Source organism: Anthonomus grandis, chromosome 14 (genome assembly GCF_022605725.1).
Source record: "Anthonomus grandis grandis chromosome 14, icAntGran1.3, whole genome shotgun sequence".
Taxonomy (NCBI): domain Eukaryota; kingdom Metazoa; phylum Arthropoda; class Insecta; order Coleoptera; family Curculionidae; genus Anthonomus; species Anthonomus grandis.
In genome coordinates this window covers 14,974,766-14,994,071 of record NC_065559.1, presented here as the reverse complement: position 1 = coordinate 14,994,071, position 19,306 = coordinate 14,974,766, and the positions used below count along the sequence as shown (strand labels likewise).

General features: G+C 31.5%; 1 protein-coding gene and 1 long non-coding RNA gene across 3 annotated transcripts; both read right to left on the bottom strand.

The window, feature by feature from the left end:
• Nucleotides 1–691: 691 nt before the first annotated feature.
• Nucleotides 692–16,413, bottom strand: LOC126744380 (uncharacterized). 2 transcript variants are annotated; one of them, XR_007663139.1, is made up of 4 exons: nucleotides 16,288–16,413; nucleotides 15,988–16,222; nucleotides 4,045–4,221; nucleotides 692–3,612 (listed from the first exon to the last, which is right to left on the bottom strand). It is a non-coding gene; the product is annotated as an uncharacterized LOC126744380 (long non-coding RNA). The 2 variants fall into 2 exon arrangements; XR_007663138.1 differs by lacking the exon at nucleotides 16,288–16,413 and having other exon boundaries at nucleotides 15,988–16,273.
• LOC126744378 (uncharacterized) lies at nucleotides 5,232–7,404 on the bottom strand. Its single transcript, XM_050451759.1, has 2 exons — nucleotides 6,683–7,404; nucleotides 5,232–6,433 (listed from the first exon to the last, which is right to left on the bottom strand). Exons 1-2 carry the CDS (start codon nucleotides 7,023–7,025, stop codon nucleotides 6,102–6,104), a joined length of 675 nt encoding a protein of 224 aa, XP_050307716.1. The 5' UTR covers nucleotides 7,026–7,404; the 3' UTR covers nucleotides 5,232–6,101.
• Nucleotides 16,414–19,306: the final 2,893 nt, after the last annotated feature.

The following is a 19,306-nucleotide window of genomic DNA, read 5'->3' as shown; positions in this document are numbered from 1 at the left end:
TTAATATGTGATAGAGAATTGAAAAAGAAATAGACTTTCATCATACATTTTTTCTCAGAAATGTTTAATAACAAAGATATTAAACTTTCGTTTATTTATCATAACTTTTAAACTACCAGCTTAATTTTAATTAAATTTCGCATGCAGGTTATTGTAGTGAATTGTCAATTACTGATGAAGTCAATTTAAAAAAAAATGCCAGTGGCGTAACATACGGAGGGGCCTGGTCTTTTTTTGTCTCAAATCTGCGAGGTGATATAATATTTTTTTTTATAGGAATTCAACTCTTAGATTCTCCATTTAATTTGAAACGAAAAGTTACTCTTGCAAAATTATGATTTAAGGCACTGTTTTCAAAATGTTTTACTTTAATTGTTCAGAAATACCTGCCAAAATGTTGCAAAAATTAATTAATAAAAAAAAAGGAAATTGTTGTTGAATATAAAAGATGTCAATGATCAAAAGTTACCTTAAGTCATTATTTTATTTGTCGGGTTTAATTTAAGATTCAAGCCTAATTTTCTTTTTTTTTTTTAAATTTTTGCAGCAGTTGTAACTGGCGTTTGTAAACTAAACTAAGATATTTTAAAAAGAGTACCTTAAATCATAATTTTGCAAGGGTAACTTTTTTTTCCAAACTAAATGGAAAATCTAACAGTTGACTTCATATAAAAAGATATTTTTTCACCTTGCAGATTTGAGACAAAAAGGGACCAAGTCCCTCCGTATGTTACGCCACTGGCAATTTTATTAGAAATTGCCTTTATCAGTACTTGATAATTCAGTACAATAACCTGCATGCGCAAATTTAATTAAAATTGAGCAGGTAGTTTAAAAGTTATGATAAATAAACAATTAATTATTCTTAACTTTAGCACCCTGTATCTTTGTTATTAAACATTTGTGAGAAAAATTTTATAATGAAAGTTTATTTCTTTTTAAATTCTCTATCACGTATTAAAATTAATGACGCTTAAACTGAATCACCCTGTATATACAATATCTTAGAGGTCAATCAAATAGGATTCATATTGATGCAAATTTAGTTTACATTCAGATTACATCCCTATCATGTCGTTCTGCACTAAGCTTTGACAGATACGGATTTCGATAGACGACTCGATTATTGCCATTGGCTTCTGGGAATGGTTAACGAAAACCCTCAATTTCTATACAGAATTCTTTGTACAGGCGAGTCTACTTTTAATAGCAATGGTGGGGTAAATCGCCATAATATACATTATTGGTCTTCATAAATCCCCATTGGAAGCAAGAACTTCAGCATCAAGGACGCTGTAGTATAAATGTATGGTGTGGTATAATAGGTGGCACAATTATAGGACCATATGTCTTTGACGAGGCACTAAGAGGTAATATCTAGAGTTCCGCAGAAACACATTGCCAATTTTATTGGGAGATGTAAATCTGGATCTTAATAAATCCATTTAAGGCACCGGGAAAAAAGTTGTTTAGTCTGTATTTCACGGGTATACCATCGAAGCCGCTGCCTCATAAGCAGAATTTTATTTAATGTTTTAATAAATAAAATTCTAAACGGTAAGGAAACGAAATAAAAAAACTGTTTTGTTCGGTGAAAGGCTTTGAGATTTTATATCGAATAGATTTTTTAGTATTAGTCGGTCAAGAGTACACATTAATTTTAAAGAACACTTTTTATGTATCTTTTTTCGTTCCGGTTTTTTTTTTTTTTTTTAATTTCGCTAGTTAACTTTTGTAATAATCCCTTGTTTAAATAAAGCATCTTAGTGACTGTTTTACTGGGTGTTTTATTTTTATCGAACCGTCGTAACCACCTAAAGCGGGTAGCTTTCCGTTGGCGCGACAATACCCATTGCTGCAATTAGGTGTTAAATGCTGCATTACCATACTTCCTATACTCGATGTATAGAAAGAGAAAGCCTGTTTCTATGGCCAGCCAGGTCACCCCACTTGACCGTTTTAGATTTTTACCTCTAGGGAAGAGTAAAAGACCTCGTTTTTCGGACCAGGCCGACATTCAGAAAATATGATCCTCAGAATTTAAAATGCGATACATGGTTTGCCTAGAGAGGAAATTGAATGTGTCAATATCTCTACGAGGGAGGGAAAAATTGCAGCTAGAGTTTGTCTAGCTAAGGAAAGGTACACTATCTGTTTCAAAGCTGCGCCAAGTTATGTCCCCTAATAACGCGCGATTAGCGACAGTAGCGCGCCTTTTTTAAGAAAAGACATAAACACTAAAAAGCACAGAACACAAATATAAGAATTAACGCAACGGCAGTGTTTATATGCAAATCGGGGCGATCGATACCGTTGCTTTGGCAGCGGCGTAAACAAATTTACTGCGCAACCGAGCCGAACAACACGTGCTGTACCTTTTCTTAGCTAAACAAAGTCTACGCGTGAACATAGGGGCGCCCATTTTGAAAATCTAAGACGAAATAATCTATTAATATAAATGTATTATATGAAAGACCGCCTCCTCATGGATTTTCGAAAACCTACTTATACTAAGTTTCTTTCTTTAAACGAATATTCATTTAAACACAAGTTTTCTCAATTCGACTAATGCAATATGAATTTACGACGATTTTTGTAATTTTAATTTTTTAATGGTTACATTTTTTTTTAATAACTTTAGTTTGAGTAGTTATATTTGAATGCGGTTTTTACCAATCTGTTTAGCTTTGTTCCCTGCTCTTAATAGCATAAAAAAATATATATCGTTAACTTGAATAACGTAAATCCCCAAGTCAATGCCCCTATCGGATTTTAGCGAAAGCTACAGTAATATTTTTTTGATATAAAAATAAAGCAGTAAAGAGACTTTCAACCAAAACTTATTTAACCCATTAGTGCATGAAGTAGCATCGAATAAGAAACACATACGTTTTTTATTAAACATTTGTTTAGTGTACTTGAAATAAGCAGGCAAATGTGGAAAAAAAACAAGAAATGTATTCATTTGAAAAAAAGAACAGTCCCTTATGAGGGACATTGTGCTAAAAATAACAAAATAAAAATTCTGATAATCAACAAAAAATGTATTCTTTGATATGCCTATTTAGTGTGATAAGCCTTGAAGTCATTATATTTTATGCAAACAAAATTTGCCTTTTTTTGCAAAATGCACATTTTCTATCAGTCTCAGAATATTCCACCAAATGATTGATATTATCAAGCCTAACATCCAGCGGTAAGGTTGGTCTTAGTTTCCCTTTTACAGACTTTACGCCATATGAAGGCCGCAAAGCTATGGCTATGTTTCTTCGAAAAATAAAATTGGCCACCACCATTTTCTTTGTCTTATTCGGGCCCTATAGTTGGCATCCATGTTGTCTAATTTATCTACCCCACCCATCCCTCTATTATAATTATATATTATGCCTGGCTGTGGAACATTTACCTTAGATTTAGTTTCTCTGCAGTAACGTGGAGCTGTTGTGTTTGCAGATACGCCAAAATTTGAAGCAGCTGCTAAAACTTTGTTCCTTCCATTGAACAACTACAACATCTTGACATGCAGACTTATGACAGAAGCCTTTTTTTCAGTTTTCCATTCTTGCTTTGACCTTAGTGGGCTATTTTCTACTCGATTTTCACGTAAAGTACCTGTATAAATATTTCACAATCAATATGCGCTCTTCTATTATTTCACGCACATGTTTAAAATTTCGAATATGTGATAACTTGTATTCTGTAGTGAATTGCAAATACAAATTTTGTATTGTTCAGACATACTTAAGACCCTAACGTACCATAGCATCACTGTACGTTATTTTTAAAAAATTGAGTTTTCTTTCATAAATTTTAATTTTTATTCCGCTATAATAAAAACCGCTAGGTTATAGGAGTCAAGTTAATTCATCAGAATATTGGCGCGACTTTTAAAATTGACATAAATAGTGGTAAATAAATATTCCAAGTAGTCTTAAATTATCGTGTTTAGTGTGTACGTGTATAATAAATCGGTTAACTATTTTTGTGCATCGAATGTTTTAATTTACACCTTAACGGTAAAAAGGCTACAATTTGAAAACATACCTGACCTAACTACAACAGGTTTTTAAAGTTGCAAAATCAAGGTCTGAGGGTTTTTCTGCAGTTTTTGCTGTGCCACAGGGTAGTAATTTGAGGCCGTTGCTCTTTTGAATTCCTACTGATAGCCATCCAAGGGTGGTAAAGCACTGGGAAAGTCTCCTTTTTGTTGATGACTAAGATCTAGAAGTTGCAAGAAGATAAAAACTATGTAGAAAATTGCTTTGAGCAAAATCGATATCAAATTTACTTATTTCATAAATAATAAATTATTAATTAACAAAACCGAGGTAAAGGATCTGAAAGTTGTTTTTCAAAGTAATATAAAATTCAATAGTCATTTTGAGATATTACTACTAAAGTGTATGGTGCACTTGGTATTGGTTTAAGAAATTCAAGGAACTTCACATGTTATCTTTATGTTAACATAGGTAATGTTTACTTATACATAGTTTCATATAAAACCATGCTAACCAAGCTCTTTAATATTCAAACTTTAGAAATAAGAAGAAAAGCTGAATTTTTCAGAGTCGAATAGAGCTACCAGATGAGAACAGTGATCTTATACCGGGCAGTGCGTCGCCGAGCGGAACGTAGGAAATCCCATGTAAATTTTAAGATGGGTCAATTATTGGCTTCCCTGTACATTTTACAGAAAAAATGTAAGATAACTTTTTGAAGAGACCAATCTGGCAAACCCTCGTACAATGTTTCAAAAAATTTTAATAAGCGAATCTTGAATTATTCAATTAAATGTAATTGCAAAATTACCAAATTTTCGTTTCAGGTAAAACCAGACACCAGCCACCAGCAAACAATTTGTTATAAGGCTTTCTCAAATCTGACGTACAGCCGAATAAAGTCAAAATTATACCCATTTGTAGTTACGTCATCCAGGTGAGAAAAAACGTATGACGTAGATATTTTTGCCAATCAATATTAGGTTAGAAACTTTAACATTGCCTTCAGAAATTAATAGTCTGCTGTGTATTTTCATACGTTCAGAAATTAACAAATGATTTATTTTAGCAGCTGATTTTTTTTATATTTTTATATTCGTGTATATACTTCCATTCAATTTTAAAAAATCTTGTAGTATTTATTGTATTATTAACAAACTTAACAATAAACAAATATTATTATAATTAATCATAAATAATGGGACATAAACAATAAGTCCGAAACGGAATTGCTCTGCAAATTGAGAATGTGATAGAGCGAGCCGCAGATGCAACAAAATTGAGCACAACAACGATCGCAAATATAAAGAAGAATGGGATAAAATCAGATCAGGATTACGCTGCTCATATATTTTCCAGGCAAAAGACCGCAAAAACCAAATCTACAACATATTTGAAAAGTAGAATTCGGCACGAGCAGTAGACGTAACAAAACCGAGCTTACGAAAATTGTGAATAATGGTATAAAATTATTTTAACTCACTGGGAAAAATTTAAATACTCACAATTTAATTTACTTGTTCATGAAAAAAAAATGCTGCTTGAAGGAATATGTTAACACACTAAAATGAAAATACCATTCCAAAATATAAAACATACAAACTCAAAAAAAACATGCCATATTGCATTACCAAGTTAATGAAATTGCAACGATATGATTGAATACTTAAACGACGATTATAAAATAAAATTTGCTAGAACAAAAAAAGCTTAATCAATCTCGTCAGTATTGTCAGAGTCAGAACTGAAATGAGAGGTATTGTCTTCGTCATCGTCGTCTTCGTCAGTCGTAATCACAAGTGGCAGAATGTCATAGGCATCACACAGTTGTATTGCCTCCCAAGCCTTTTCAATTACCTTTTCTGTATGAAAAACATATTTTTGCCAATGATCTATAGAATTTTCGTTAATTTTATTACCCTTTCCCATGTAGTCAGAACTTCTGAAGGTGACCCCTTAAAATTGGGAACATATTGATCATATTTTCGTGTACATTCCGACCATACCATTTCAATTGCATTAAACTGGCAATGATATGGTGGCAGTCGCAAAATTTTGTGTCCTAAAGGTTTAACATATTCATCAAGGAAGTACTTTTTTTTACTAGGGCAGTGTCTGCGTCCATATTTCATCTTTCATGGCTTTTTCTGGAAAGCCAATATTCTTTTTCTTCAACCATTCGGTCAGTCTCTGCTTTGTCCAAGATTTTCTCGGGATTTCTTCTAATAAACCAGAATGGTAACTTGCATTGTCCATGATTATAAATGATTTTGGGGGAAGATTTGAAACCAGCTGAGTTTTAAACCAGTTTTCGAAGTTTTTCCTGTTCATATTGTCATGATAATCTCCCGTCTTTAATCCACTCTTGAATATTAAATTTGCACCCTTGATGAAGCCATCTTTGGTTCCGGCGTGGACCACGATATAACGATGACCTTAAAAATAAAAGATAATTCAATTCTCTTCTTTTAGAAATAATTCTTCTAGAACATAAATTTAATATAATTAATAAGTAATGTTCCATGCACATACGAGTAGAGTATGGAGTTAAATTCCCTCATATTGTCTTAGAGAGAAATTATATGAAACTATGAAACAGATGAAATTATGAAGTTAGAGGGCCCTTACAAGGGCAATAATTTTTATAAAAAAAAAATCTTAAAAGATAACCAGATAATTTTTACCTTCACTGTTTTTCCTTGAATCCGTGTGCTTGGTGTCATCTTGCCAGCTACTACGAAATGATTCCTTGCTAAGAATCCACGTCTCGTCAATGAAAACTGGAGTAAAACCTTCCGGACCTACATTTCTATTTTTGATATACTCCCTTAAAAAATTGATTCTTTTATGAACAATATTTGGCAAGTCCATCAAAAATTTTCTGTTATTTGATTTTTTCCACTTGAAGCCATATTGACTATTGATCCATCTTCTTAAGGAGTCAATGGAAAACTCAAAATATTCAATTTCTTCCCTGAACTTTTCTCTTATTGTTGCCAATATTACATATTCTTTTCTGGCGTACATAGAATAAATTGTGTCCCGAATTCTATGTTTCAAATATGTTGTAATTTTGGTTTTTGCTGTCTTTTGCTTGGAAGATATACGGGCTGCGTAATCCTGATCTGATTTTATCCCATTCTTCTTTATATTTGCGTTGTTGTGCTCAATTTTGTTGAATCTGCGGCTCGCTCTATCACATTCTCAATTTGAAGTGCAATTCCGTTTCGGACTTGTTCCTTTTCCAGTTGAAAAAAAGCCAATATATTTAAAATCATCAGCTGCGATTGTTCATTATACCTATTATATCTTTTTTTAGGCATTATCTAACACTTTTCGAAATAACTTTCAAGAACAAGTTGACAAACCAATATTTTTGATTGATAGTGACGGATATTTCACATAACCTAGCATATAAAAGATGAATAATCAGACACCAATTTTTTTCAAAAGTTTGTTGTCGCCGCTGTTTGGAATATGCTAAACAAAGATAAACAAAAATGACGTCATTACAAATAGGTATAATTTCGACTTTACAAGAAATGTTTTTTTTTTCGTTTTATCAATCTCACAACCATACATTCAAAGTAAGAGTTAATTATAACTATTATTTATTAAGTAATTATTTATTAACTTAATTATGGCTATTTTTTCGTCGATTGAATAATACATACTTGTTTTCAAATATCGGCTGTCACTGATTTATTGACACTTTTCCTCACGTCAGTGACAATATTCATTTTACTGGTGCCGGTTTGGTTTTACCTGAACCGAAAATTTGCTAATTTAGCAATTACATTTAATTGAATAATTTAAGATTCACTTGTTAAAATTTTTTAAAACTTTGCACAAGGGTTTGCCAGATTGGTCTCTTCAAAAAGTTATCTTACATTTTTTCTATAAAATGTACAGGGAAGCCAATAATTGACCCCCTTAAAATTTACATGGGTTTTCCTATGCTCTCGCTCGGCGACGCACCACCCGGTATATACCTCTGCTTGTCAAAGACCCACTTGCTGTAACTGCACTAAAAAAATCAATAAAACTGATAATTTAAATATTTGGAAATATCTTTCTTTATATTCACTTATAAATAAAAAATAATTGTAGCTTGAGCTTTGATAGCTTGCTACATCTATAAATGCTTATTCTGCCCTACATGTTTAAGTAAAATCTGTACTGTTGTGGCGAATTCATGATGAGTTACCTATATTGTTGGGTTTTACATCAGTAATACAGTAAAAATCAATTTAGAAAATACTATGTCATACGCTCAAATATTGAAAAGAAGATATATGACCTTAAATTTGTAACGAAACCTTTCGTTATATTTGATTTAATGTAAGTTCAATAAGTCTTAAATACAATAATTTACTTGAAGTATAATAGATATTTTTTATATACACAGGAGCTGAGAATTAATCAATTGATCTCTGAGCTCGTTTCTTCTTTTCAATATACTACCTCATTTTATTATAGATATTGAACTTGAAAACAATGAGAAAAGCCTAATTTTAAAAATTTAATATTTAAAAATTCCTTAGATTGATATTAATACATGTTTTTTTTATGAAATTTAATTAATAATTTTACAAGCATTCCCAACATTAAAAGAAATAATGATGATGTCATTTGAAAAAAAAAGTTGAGGTGATTTTTAGGCAATCACTTGTCGGGGGTAGTGTTTATAACTAATTTTGGGTATACATTTTCTTTTAAAAAATTATACTTTAAAATAAAAAAGTTACAGCCTGTGACGTTGATAGTGTATAAATCACTCTGCACCCTGTATAAATCGAGTTTCCTATAAAGAAAATACATATTAAAAATAATTATTATTGAGTCTTAATTTCTTTGAAAAGTCTTTTTTGTACTTGAATGGCCGAAGAGCTTCTATCTTTCTTCAAGATTCATTGTCCAATATAGGAAGATTCAATATTTTTCTTTTATCATGAAAGTGAAAACTTTCAATTTAATTTTGAGTGATATGTCATTCATAGTTAAGTTGGCTCCAAATTGAGACTCTCTAAGTCCTTGAGATGAATGGCTTGATTTGGATAATGCATTAATTGGTAGTTTCTACCAAATAAGAACTATGAAGTCAGAATGGATATCAACCATTTTCTATTAACTTGAATATCTTGGAGTTCTATGCAAAAGGGGCGACACGTTATAGCATTATGAGCATCTTTACATAAATACTCATAGAGTTGTAGTTCGGCAGATAATTTATCCATATAAGAATACTTCCTATCTCTAACCACAGGGAATGGTTTTTGTAGTAAGTTTAAGAAAAATTGATTTTAACGATACAGAATAGGTATAATTGATACTAGTGATATATATTTAATTCAACCAATGGTAATACTAATCTAAAGGTAATAATTGCACCATTTGAGTCAAATTAAATTTAATTTTAATAATATAAAAATTTAAAATATTTTAGATATTAACTGGTATTGGCAAACTATCAATTGTTAATTAATTTTTTTTGATAAATATGAGCAGCCATTCATTTCATGGGATCTTGTGTATCCATATGCCTATGTAGATTAGTTCAAAGGGCGTAAAATTTGTACTGGAATGTATAGTATTGTTATAAGCAATAACTGCATATGGCATTAAACATACAATGTCTTCATTTTTATCTTTTTCTTTTAAAAGTCTAATATGTTCAATTAAAGTTGAATTTAATGTTTCAAAGGGCTGTTTGATTTGGGCTGTTGTAAAATGTACTTTAATATTATGTGATTTGAATAATTCTTTAACACTTTCATTTTGGAATTCAGATTCGTTATCTAAAATAATTGTTTTAGGAATACCACAGAATGAAAATTACTATACCAGAGTTTAAACTACTGTAATTACTGTACGAAAATAGGTTAAAGCTTTTGAAAATTTATCAATTAACACAGGAAATTTTGATTTCAAAAGATGATAACAAAGTTACTTTTGTGTTTGACAGCTAGTCAAAAGTAGGCATTTATAGCACGTGACTTTAATATTGAACTTTTAAAACCTAATAGAAATAAAGAAGAAATCTTATCAATCATGAACTTATTTAATTTCTAACCAACAATTACAGAAAAAACTAGGTTAAATAGTTGTATCCATAATATATTTACCAATATTGATATTGCTTGTGTGCTAGGCATGACTGCAAACCCATATTTCAAATCATAAAAGGCAAAAAAATAATCTTCGAAACTAAAAACCAGTATATACATATACCAAAAACAATATAAAAGATTTTTTCCTCAAACAAACCTTTTTTTATTCAATAGCTAAAAGAAGAGAACTGGGCTGACATTTTTGGTCAGAATGATTGTGATGTAAATAGCTAATGGGGTGCTTTTACAAATATATTTGAACCAATTTTTATTCAAAGTTTTCCAAAGAAACTAATATGTAAGAAAAATAAAAAAGATCTCTATAAATATAATAAGGAAGTTAGGGAAGTAAAGGATCAATTAGATGTTTATTTGATGATTTTTTTCGATGTATGCAAATAGATACAAAATTGTAAAAACAGAGTGAGATGACCTGTTGATAAAAGGCACATAAACATAGCAGCTAACCATAGAAGCTTCTTGTTAAGGCCTATAAAGCCCAAACGAACTTTTAAGTATTCCTAAAAAAGTAAAAAATAAATTGAGCTACCGAAAAAATATATCAGCGAGTATTATCAAAATATGCATTTACAACAACAAGTTTTCTGCCAGATGTTGCACATTTCATTAAAGCATGGCCTGCATCTTAATGCATTTGACAACTATACAGTGTGTCTCAAAATTAGCGAATGTATACGTAAAAATGACAAAAAAAATTGTAGTTGAAATTTGACCGTTTGGCTGGCATCCAGCCCTACTTGAATAAAAAATAAAATTTAGCATATTTTTATTTTTTTTAAATCAAGCATGTCTTAATTCGAGCTTGTTTTAAATTTTATGATTAGGTAAAGTAGTATTCCTAGGCAAGATATAAAAAAGTTTACAAGAAAAAGTTGTTTAGAACGCAAAATTATGCCCGAATACCGAATTTTACAACCGTAGGCCTACTTTTAGTTTTACGTTTTGTGTACCAATTAATTTTTTTATTCATATATAATTATTAGAGTAAAACTAATTAATTTATTTATCTATCAGTTAAATCACTGATCTAAGAGTTACAAACCATCCCCAAAAATATGTTTGTAATAAAATGTATATAGTACATCTAATTTAACAAGAAAATGTATTTTATTTACTTATTTTAAATTTATTCAATGCAGCTATCTCAAAACATTTTTCAATCGAATTATCGAAACATTTTCCAATACCTTTCCTTGTCATTTGCTAATGGATCGGAATAAACAATTTGCTTGACCCCGTAAATAGGAATCAGAAATGGTTAAATCAGGTGACCTTGGCGGCCACCCAATTGGGCCGCGTCTTCTAATCTATTAATTCCGAAAAGTTCTATTCAACCATTCTGCTACTCGAATAGTGGAGTGCGCTTGACAACCGTCGTGTTGAAAATAAAGATTTATTCTTTGATCAACTGGTAAAGGTTCTTCAAAAAATCTTTCCAAAATTTGAGGATATTTTTCTTGATTCATAGATCCTTTAATAAACTATGGTCAAATAATACCTCAATGGTAAGATATGGCGCACCATATGTTGACTTTTTTAAAATATTGCCTCTTGCCATGTATTCCCCCAAGTTTGGCGTTTAGTTGGACCAAAACCGACAATTTTGAAATAAAATTACACCATTTGTCGTGAGAGTAGATTCGTCCGAGAATATTATTGCCTAACCAAGCAGAAAATAATAAACGATGCGCTTCATCCCTCTCTTCTAAAGTAAGCAAGTACCTTGGTTTGAATACTTTAATATTGTTGCCATGATAAATTCTTTGTAATTCAGATTTGCTCATGTTCAGCACCGCCGATCTAGCTTTCAATGACATCCGAGGGTTCTCAGCAATTGACTCCAAAGCAAAGATTGTAGCAGCATCGTTGTCATCGTATCTCTTTTTCTGCTTTTTTTTTCATCTCAACACTACCCATGGCCTCAAAAAGTTAGATAAGTCGTCTCCCAGAAGATATTACCTACTTCGACTTATTAACGGATATTTTTCACGAAAAAAAGGATTCAAAACGTAGTTTCACTACCATACGATTGCACAATGAAAATTTTCTGCTCCAAATTTAACATTTTTCTGTTAATTCCGATATTATTAATAACTTTATACATTTTTAAATTACTTACTTTACAATAAAATAATGATATAAGTTTTTTGTACATAACTTTGACAGTGACAATGTTTTATTGTAGCTGCTACATTTAATTGAGAATGTTTACATTTTAAAAAGTTCGACAAAAACTCATAAATGCAGCAAAAAAGAACTCAATATAATAAGCGGTATGCATTCCACGAGCCGAAAAAATTCCTACCAATCGTAAAAAAAATTATTTCAAGAACAATAATTTTTAAAATAACTTTCACTATTTTAAATATTAATATTTATTTGGTTTTTGTTTAAACTTTGAGAAAAGTCAGAATAAATAAATAATTTAAACGTAAAAATCAAAGTAAGCCTATGATTAAGAAATTCGGTATTCAGGCTTAATTTTGCATTCTAAACAGCTTTTTCTTACAAACTTTTTTTATATCTTGTCTAGATATACTACTTTACCATGCTTGATTTAAAAAAAAATAAAATATGCAAAATTTTATTTTTGAATTAAGCAGGGCTGGATGCCAAACAGTCAAATTTCAACCCTAAATTTTTTGTCATTTTTATGTATAAATTCGCTTATCCTGTAGACGCACTGTAGACTGATCAGCCTACTTCTAAGTTTTTCAAAGCTGTTTAAGTTAATTGTTTGCAATCAGCTTCTCAGCTTTTTAAAAGAGTGCAATATTTTGTCTCAACATAGATATCTTGAGAGTAAATCTACACAAACTACCATATTTCAGTTTCACTTGTGTAGTCTTGAGGAATTTGGAGAGGGGAAAGCTTTCATTGGGAATATTTTTAGATCTTTCTAAGGCATATGATTGATTAGATAGAAATTTGTTAATAAAGAAATTACAGTAATATGGGGTGAGAAATAATTCCTTAAAATGGTTCACTTCTTATCTCAACAATAGAGTCCAACAAGTAATGTTAACAAGCAAAAGATCACAAATTTAGATTATTTACTTAATGGTGTTCATAAATGACTTGCCTTTTGAAATTATTGACAATATTCAAACAGTATGTAATACCCTAAGAATATTTTCAGATGATGACAAATTTATTAGTGGCATTTCCAGACATACTAAGCTATGCTAGAATGAAGATCTACTGTTTCAAAAAAGCAAAGATTGGTTTAGTAAAAAGAAGAATTATAGTTAGTTTATACTGAATGAACAAAAAACGACCGTTTTCATTTTTAAAGCAAAACAAAACCAGGAAGTGACCCCAAAAGAAGTAAACCTCAACAATTACAAGGTTAAAGTGTGTGTACATATAGATGAATTTTTAGACTTTTCAGAACACATTGAACATTTACAAGTTAAATTAAATAAAGCTTATTTTTGTTTCTGTACAGTGGTAAAATACCTAAATGAATGGATTAGTATTTTGAAAACTTTGAGTCCGCAGCTAGACATGGCATTATTTTCTGGGCAGCCAACTCTAAGATAAGAAATATATTTGTCATTAAAAAAAAGGTAATTAGAATAATATTTAAGATGCAGTAGTTATAATCTTGTAAAGCTATTTTTAGATCTAAGGAAATTTCAACTGTGTAACTTGTTTATATTTGAAGCAGTGATGTTTTTATTTAAGGATAGAGATAAGTTTCCTACTTCTGTTGATCATGGGTTTAATACTCGCATATGTAATATTAACTACCCTATATAGAGGCTTTCACTCTTTAAACAGAGTCCCTACTATATGTGCATAAAGTTATTTAATAAACTTCCACATAAAATATAAACTATAGGAAATCAAATGAAACAGGTTTAAACAGAAGGTGAAACTGAAAGGTGATTACCTAAGCATGTAAACTTATATGTAGTAATGTCAGGGAGATGTTTTTTTTTACTAAATAGGCCTTTTTTAGTGATATCATTTTATTTTATATCAGTTTTCATATATAATGTTACTTGATAGTACTAAATAAAGAAATATATTATTATTATTTCCTAATATAAGTGTATCTATATAAATACCTTCCAATGGTTTCAAATGTTTGCTATTATATTTAGATTTTCGACAGATTTTACAATTATCAATATATTTTATAATAACATTTCTCATTGATTTCCAATAATAGCTTAATTTTATTAGAGTAAAATTTTTTTGAATTCTGCAATGAATAGTTTTTCCTTTATGAGAAAATTAAATTATTTGATTTCTTTCTTCAGGTTTAACATTATTTATTACTCGGTAAAATTAAATTAATGTCAATTTATTAAAATGGTTACTTAAAACTTGTTGGAAAACTGAACATAAATCTTGTGAGAAAAAGCTAATGAAATTTTTTTTTCTAAAAAGAAAATCCTAAAGTTATTATAGGAAATACTCTTTCAAAGACGCTCATACAAAGACTATTAAACACCCCCAAATCCCTCAAGCAACTTTTGCAACAAAATATTGATGCTACATCGAAAGCCTTCTTCAGATCAATGGACACTGCCACAACCACTTGTTGTTTATCCAAAGCTCATTAAACATAATCTATGAAATTAATTATTAGATTATAAACATAATCTAAGTTTGTTTAAATAAATGATTTTCAAAAAGAAATGAAACAGAAATGAAGGAGACAAAACAAGGGACCAGTATTCCAGAATATATCAAACCAGAGATAAATATTAGACATCTTACAAGTAGATATTGAACACAGCCCTATATGTGACTGATATAATCTGATTATTATGACTGGACTGAAAAGTGTGATTTTAAAATCCACAATCCTAAGATAAGAAATCTCAGATTTAATATGGTCTTTTTGCATTTTAATTGTATAATTTGATAACTCTTGGTTATTCAAAGTAAATACATTCTCCATGCACCCCGCAAAAAAAAAGAATATAAATCTCTCTCAAGACAAGTGGTATCCAAGACAGTCCTATCTCTATAAAAAAATGTCACATTAACTGCAAATATCGACCAAACCGAACAAAATATCAAAAGCCACAGAGAGAGCCCCCAATCTTTACTTGTGATCTCCCAATAATGGATGATAAAGAAAGCATCAAGTTTACAATAAGTTTGGAGAATGGTGTCCATGTTCTGGGATGTATTTTTATAGGTATTTGCTAGCAAACAGTATCAGTTATCAGTTACAATAAGTATCACATGATTGACCTGGTCAAAGAAATGCCCTTTTCCATACACTGTCACAGATTTACAGAATAGTAGAACAGTATTCTGTAAATCTGTGACACTGTAAGCAAGTGCTTTGTTTACAAAACAAGTCTTTTAAGTAATCTTACCACAGCAATCTCACCATTTTAAGAATATAAGAATATTAAAAAATTAAAGGATACAGTCCATCTGATTGCTGCTTCCTTTGATCTTTTATGTGCTAGCTTTTTGGTAATTATTAAAATTGCGAAGCTCTTAACTAAATGAGTTGGCAAAGACAGATATACAGTATCTTCTAGTGAATTAAAAATTAGTTTTTGTCATAGGGTTAATACTTGGTATCTGTTTGTTAATACTATTCCAGACCTTTACTAATTTCATTATTATATTGTTCCATAAGTTTTATAATGATAGAAGTAATAAATGGTAGAAGTTGTTTATTTGATATAATAAATAATATGACTTAGAATAGGGCAACAAAAGGCAAATACCTATACTCTCGAAAATGTTATAAACTATATAATTAAATTTCTAATTACCTAAGAGAAACAGGGATATACATTTCTTAGACAGGTAAGTGACTGCTCCCTTACCTGATTTATTCAGCAAGTGTCAAACATTAAATCAGAAATATTTCAACTTACGTTATTTTAAATTGCGGTGTAAAATAGTAGTAGTCCAATATAAATACATGGGTCCTCCTTGCATGGATCCCCTTCGCCATTGCTGCCTCCTTATTCAGGAAGAGAGTTAAAATCTTATCTACCAGCCCTATGCACGCCACTTTCTATCTTGCCGTCTTCCATGAGTGCGTACACGATATGCTGGAATTGTCAAAGGGTCTTTTCTGGAATTTCACACTTATTTTCTGACCATTGCCTACAACGTAAAAGAAAAACAATAGAATGAACGGTTAGTATTCAAGAGGTTTGCCGCCTTCTCACATTTAACACTGTTGTTACTGACAGCTGCCAATGTTGTCTGTCAATATCAAGTGTCAAACGAAAAGAAAATAAACTAATGCTTCATCCAGATGTTACAGATATCGACGCTACCGGTCGATATTCATTTGGGATTCATTCTTCATTCCCTCGAAGTATCGTATACTTTTGTATATATATGTTACCGCTAATATCCAAAATCCGCTAATATGCATAATAGCTAGACATATTGGGAATTATGCGTAAATACTAAAACCGTTGGTAGTTATGCAAAATAACGGCGCGTATCAGAAATTATCGATAACTACTAAAATCACTTAGATTCAATTAGAAATTAAATTATTTATAATTATTAAAGATTTCTTAATAAGTTTTTATTATTGTACGTTTATGGCCACGGTTGCTCCTGATTTGATGTTATGACATAGTATATGAGCAAACTATAAATTATATGAGTGAACTTGTGAAAAGATCGGCTTAAATCGCATTTTTTCCCATGGTGCGGGACAAACAGCACAAGTTTTTACTATCGCAATGGTCCACAAAAACACTCAAATACGTCTTTTTTCAGCTCATACACTAAAGAAAAAATAGAACTTCACAAATGCCGTGTTACCATTTCAAATTTTTTTTAAGCGGTTTTAGGAAAAAGAATGTTAATAACTTTTTTTGCTTTGAAGACCTTATTTTTGAGCTTAGAATAACATATATCTTGTTCTACTTTTTATTTTTAATCCAAAATCTAACATGAATAAGCTAAATTAATACTATTCATTTTTCAATTTATCTCTTTCTTTGAAGAATTTTTTGTTTTGTTTATTACAGGTCGCAGGGCCAGACTCAAAGACAGCAGAGATTGATTTGAGACAGGATTGCTTTACGCATGGATAATTCTATGTAGCCTGTTCTAGAACAAGTTCACCAAAAAATGTATCAATTCTGGCACAAAAAGGCAAAACAAAAAAAGTTGTTTACAAAGAACTTCTTCAGTAGAACTTTTCTTTTATTTTCAAATTTCACGCGAGCAACTCCGCGGGCATTTAGCTAGTTCATAAAGCGTTTGTTGACATTTAGTAGAATTATTTATTTTTATTATTTTTTGATTTTGCTTTAGGTCTCTTTGGGATGCAATTCTACTAGTAACTTCAAGTATGTCGATCTGGGTATCTGTGTCTATAGGTATTTTGTATGGACTTCTCAATTTTCGGATCTTCTGGCACCGTGATTACCACTTTGAGTATCTGTTGCAAGAGGGCTACCTACTTTTATAGCTGTGTATACTGTGTCGGCCAATTTTAAGGCCTGCTATTTTCTTAAAATTATCTACTTTACGTAGTAATAATAACTAACGTAGTAATAATGTCTTTGTTCGGGACAGTTTATTTTCCCCTAATTTCATAATGAGTTTAAGTGTAGTGGCAACAGCGCTCATCTGTCAATCTATTTATAATTACGCGTTGTTATTTCCCCGCTCCCCGGACAATAAGTTAGTCGTCTATTGTCATCCATTCGGTAACAATTAAGTAACGTCGCGCGGCCGCCGTGTTTTGGCCCTCTGTAATTATGCGGTTACTCATGTAAATTTTAAGTTTAATGTTTGTTAAATACTCCCGATAACTGTGTAAGAAGTGTTTATTTGTTTTCTTTATCATTTGAAACTCAAGTATGAATAAATTACGTTCTGAGTACGAGGAATTCGTAGTTTATCATTTGCCCTATATCCGAGTATTTTAAGTGGATAAAGCAGCTAAGACGGGTAGTTTTAGCTGGCCCCCACAGTCTTCTTCTCCCGTTTGTGTTTTCGCATCTGTAGATTCCTTAGCTACTATTTATTATATAATTATTTAATCTTTTTTCATATTTTGCGATCTTAACGTTTTGCTCCTTTTTTGTCTGATGTCTTTCGTATTTGTCACTTTTATATTCTGCAACCGTTTAGTTTTGTTAAGCCTATTTGCTTTGCTAAAGTTTTAATATTTTTGTGTACATTTTGCGTCTGGTCACAAAACTTCATTAGTTCGTCAACCCTAGTTTTTAGTACTTCAAGGTTGCTCGATATGATCCAAAATATATTCTGTGCTTCTGGAGTAGCGTTTCGTTTCCTTTTTTTGTTGTTGTTGCATACTGCGTCTTCCTCTTCACTTGTCTGGTGTTTCTTTACCTCCGACGATAGGTCCCCTTTGCAAATGGGGGTGTCCTGGATATACTGTTTCTCGCTGGGAAGAATCCATCTCTAATAATTCCTCTCTCTTTCCCTTCTCAGTCGCATAGGACTGCTCCCAGGCCTGGTTCCCTGCCAATGGAAATGAGCAGTTTTTTGGTTGACGGTCGGACGCGGCTTGCTCAACCGCATCACCGACCGGAACTGGGGATCCGTGCCGCTGCTCCGTAAACTTTTCTCCTGTAGTTTTACCCTCCTATTATTTATTTATAGTTCTTGTCCATAGCCGAGTCATTATCATGTTATCAATTTATTTTATTTTAATTTTTTTTGCCCTCGAAAACCTAATAGCGCCGGGATCGGAAATATCAAGGGTTGACCAAGAGCGGTCGAAATAGAAAGACGAAAAGAATCTCGCCCCAAGTTTAGAGGAAAGAAGGCGAGGGTGAAGGAAGGAAAGTGAATATGAAGGTAAGTACCTGAGCCGCCCTTTGCAGACAGTGATCCAATCTCGCCGTAGAAGCATTCGAGATTGGATAACTGGGAATCAACTCGTTTATTACTTCCGACACTCTATCATCTGTCAATTTTATTGGTTCTGTACCGCATTTTATGTTTTTCCTGACAATGTGATAGGCTTGTCTTCACAGGTCGTTCTCCAGTTCATTACAGAGTTCTTTCCACATTTTTGTTTTTTCCTTCCTAATTTCGTCCTTGAGCGCTTTTCTTGCGTTTATGTGTTTTTCATGGGCAGCACTTCGCTGGTCGACTGTTCCCAAGACAAATTTTGTTTGTATGAGACCTTTGTTTTGCCCTGCGACTTCTTTGGCAGCTCTTTCTTAGTGTCTCTATTTTTTACTC

Coding starts and splice junctions, on each gene's coding strand:
- LOC126744378 (XM_050451759.1), bottom strand. CDS start 7,025: ATGTACGCCAGAAAAGAATATGTAATATTGGCAACAATAAGAGAAAAG. Junction 6,434..6,682: donor TTCAAGGAAAAACAGTGAAG/GTAAAAATTATC, acceptor TTTATTTTTAAG/GTCATCGTTATATCGTGGTC.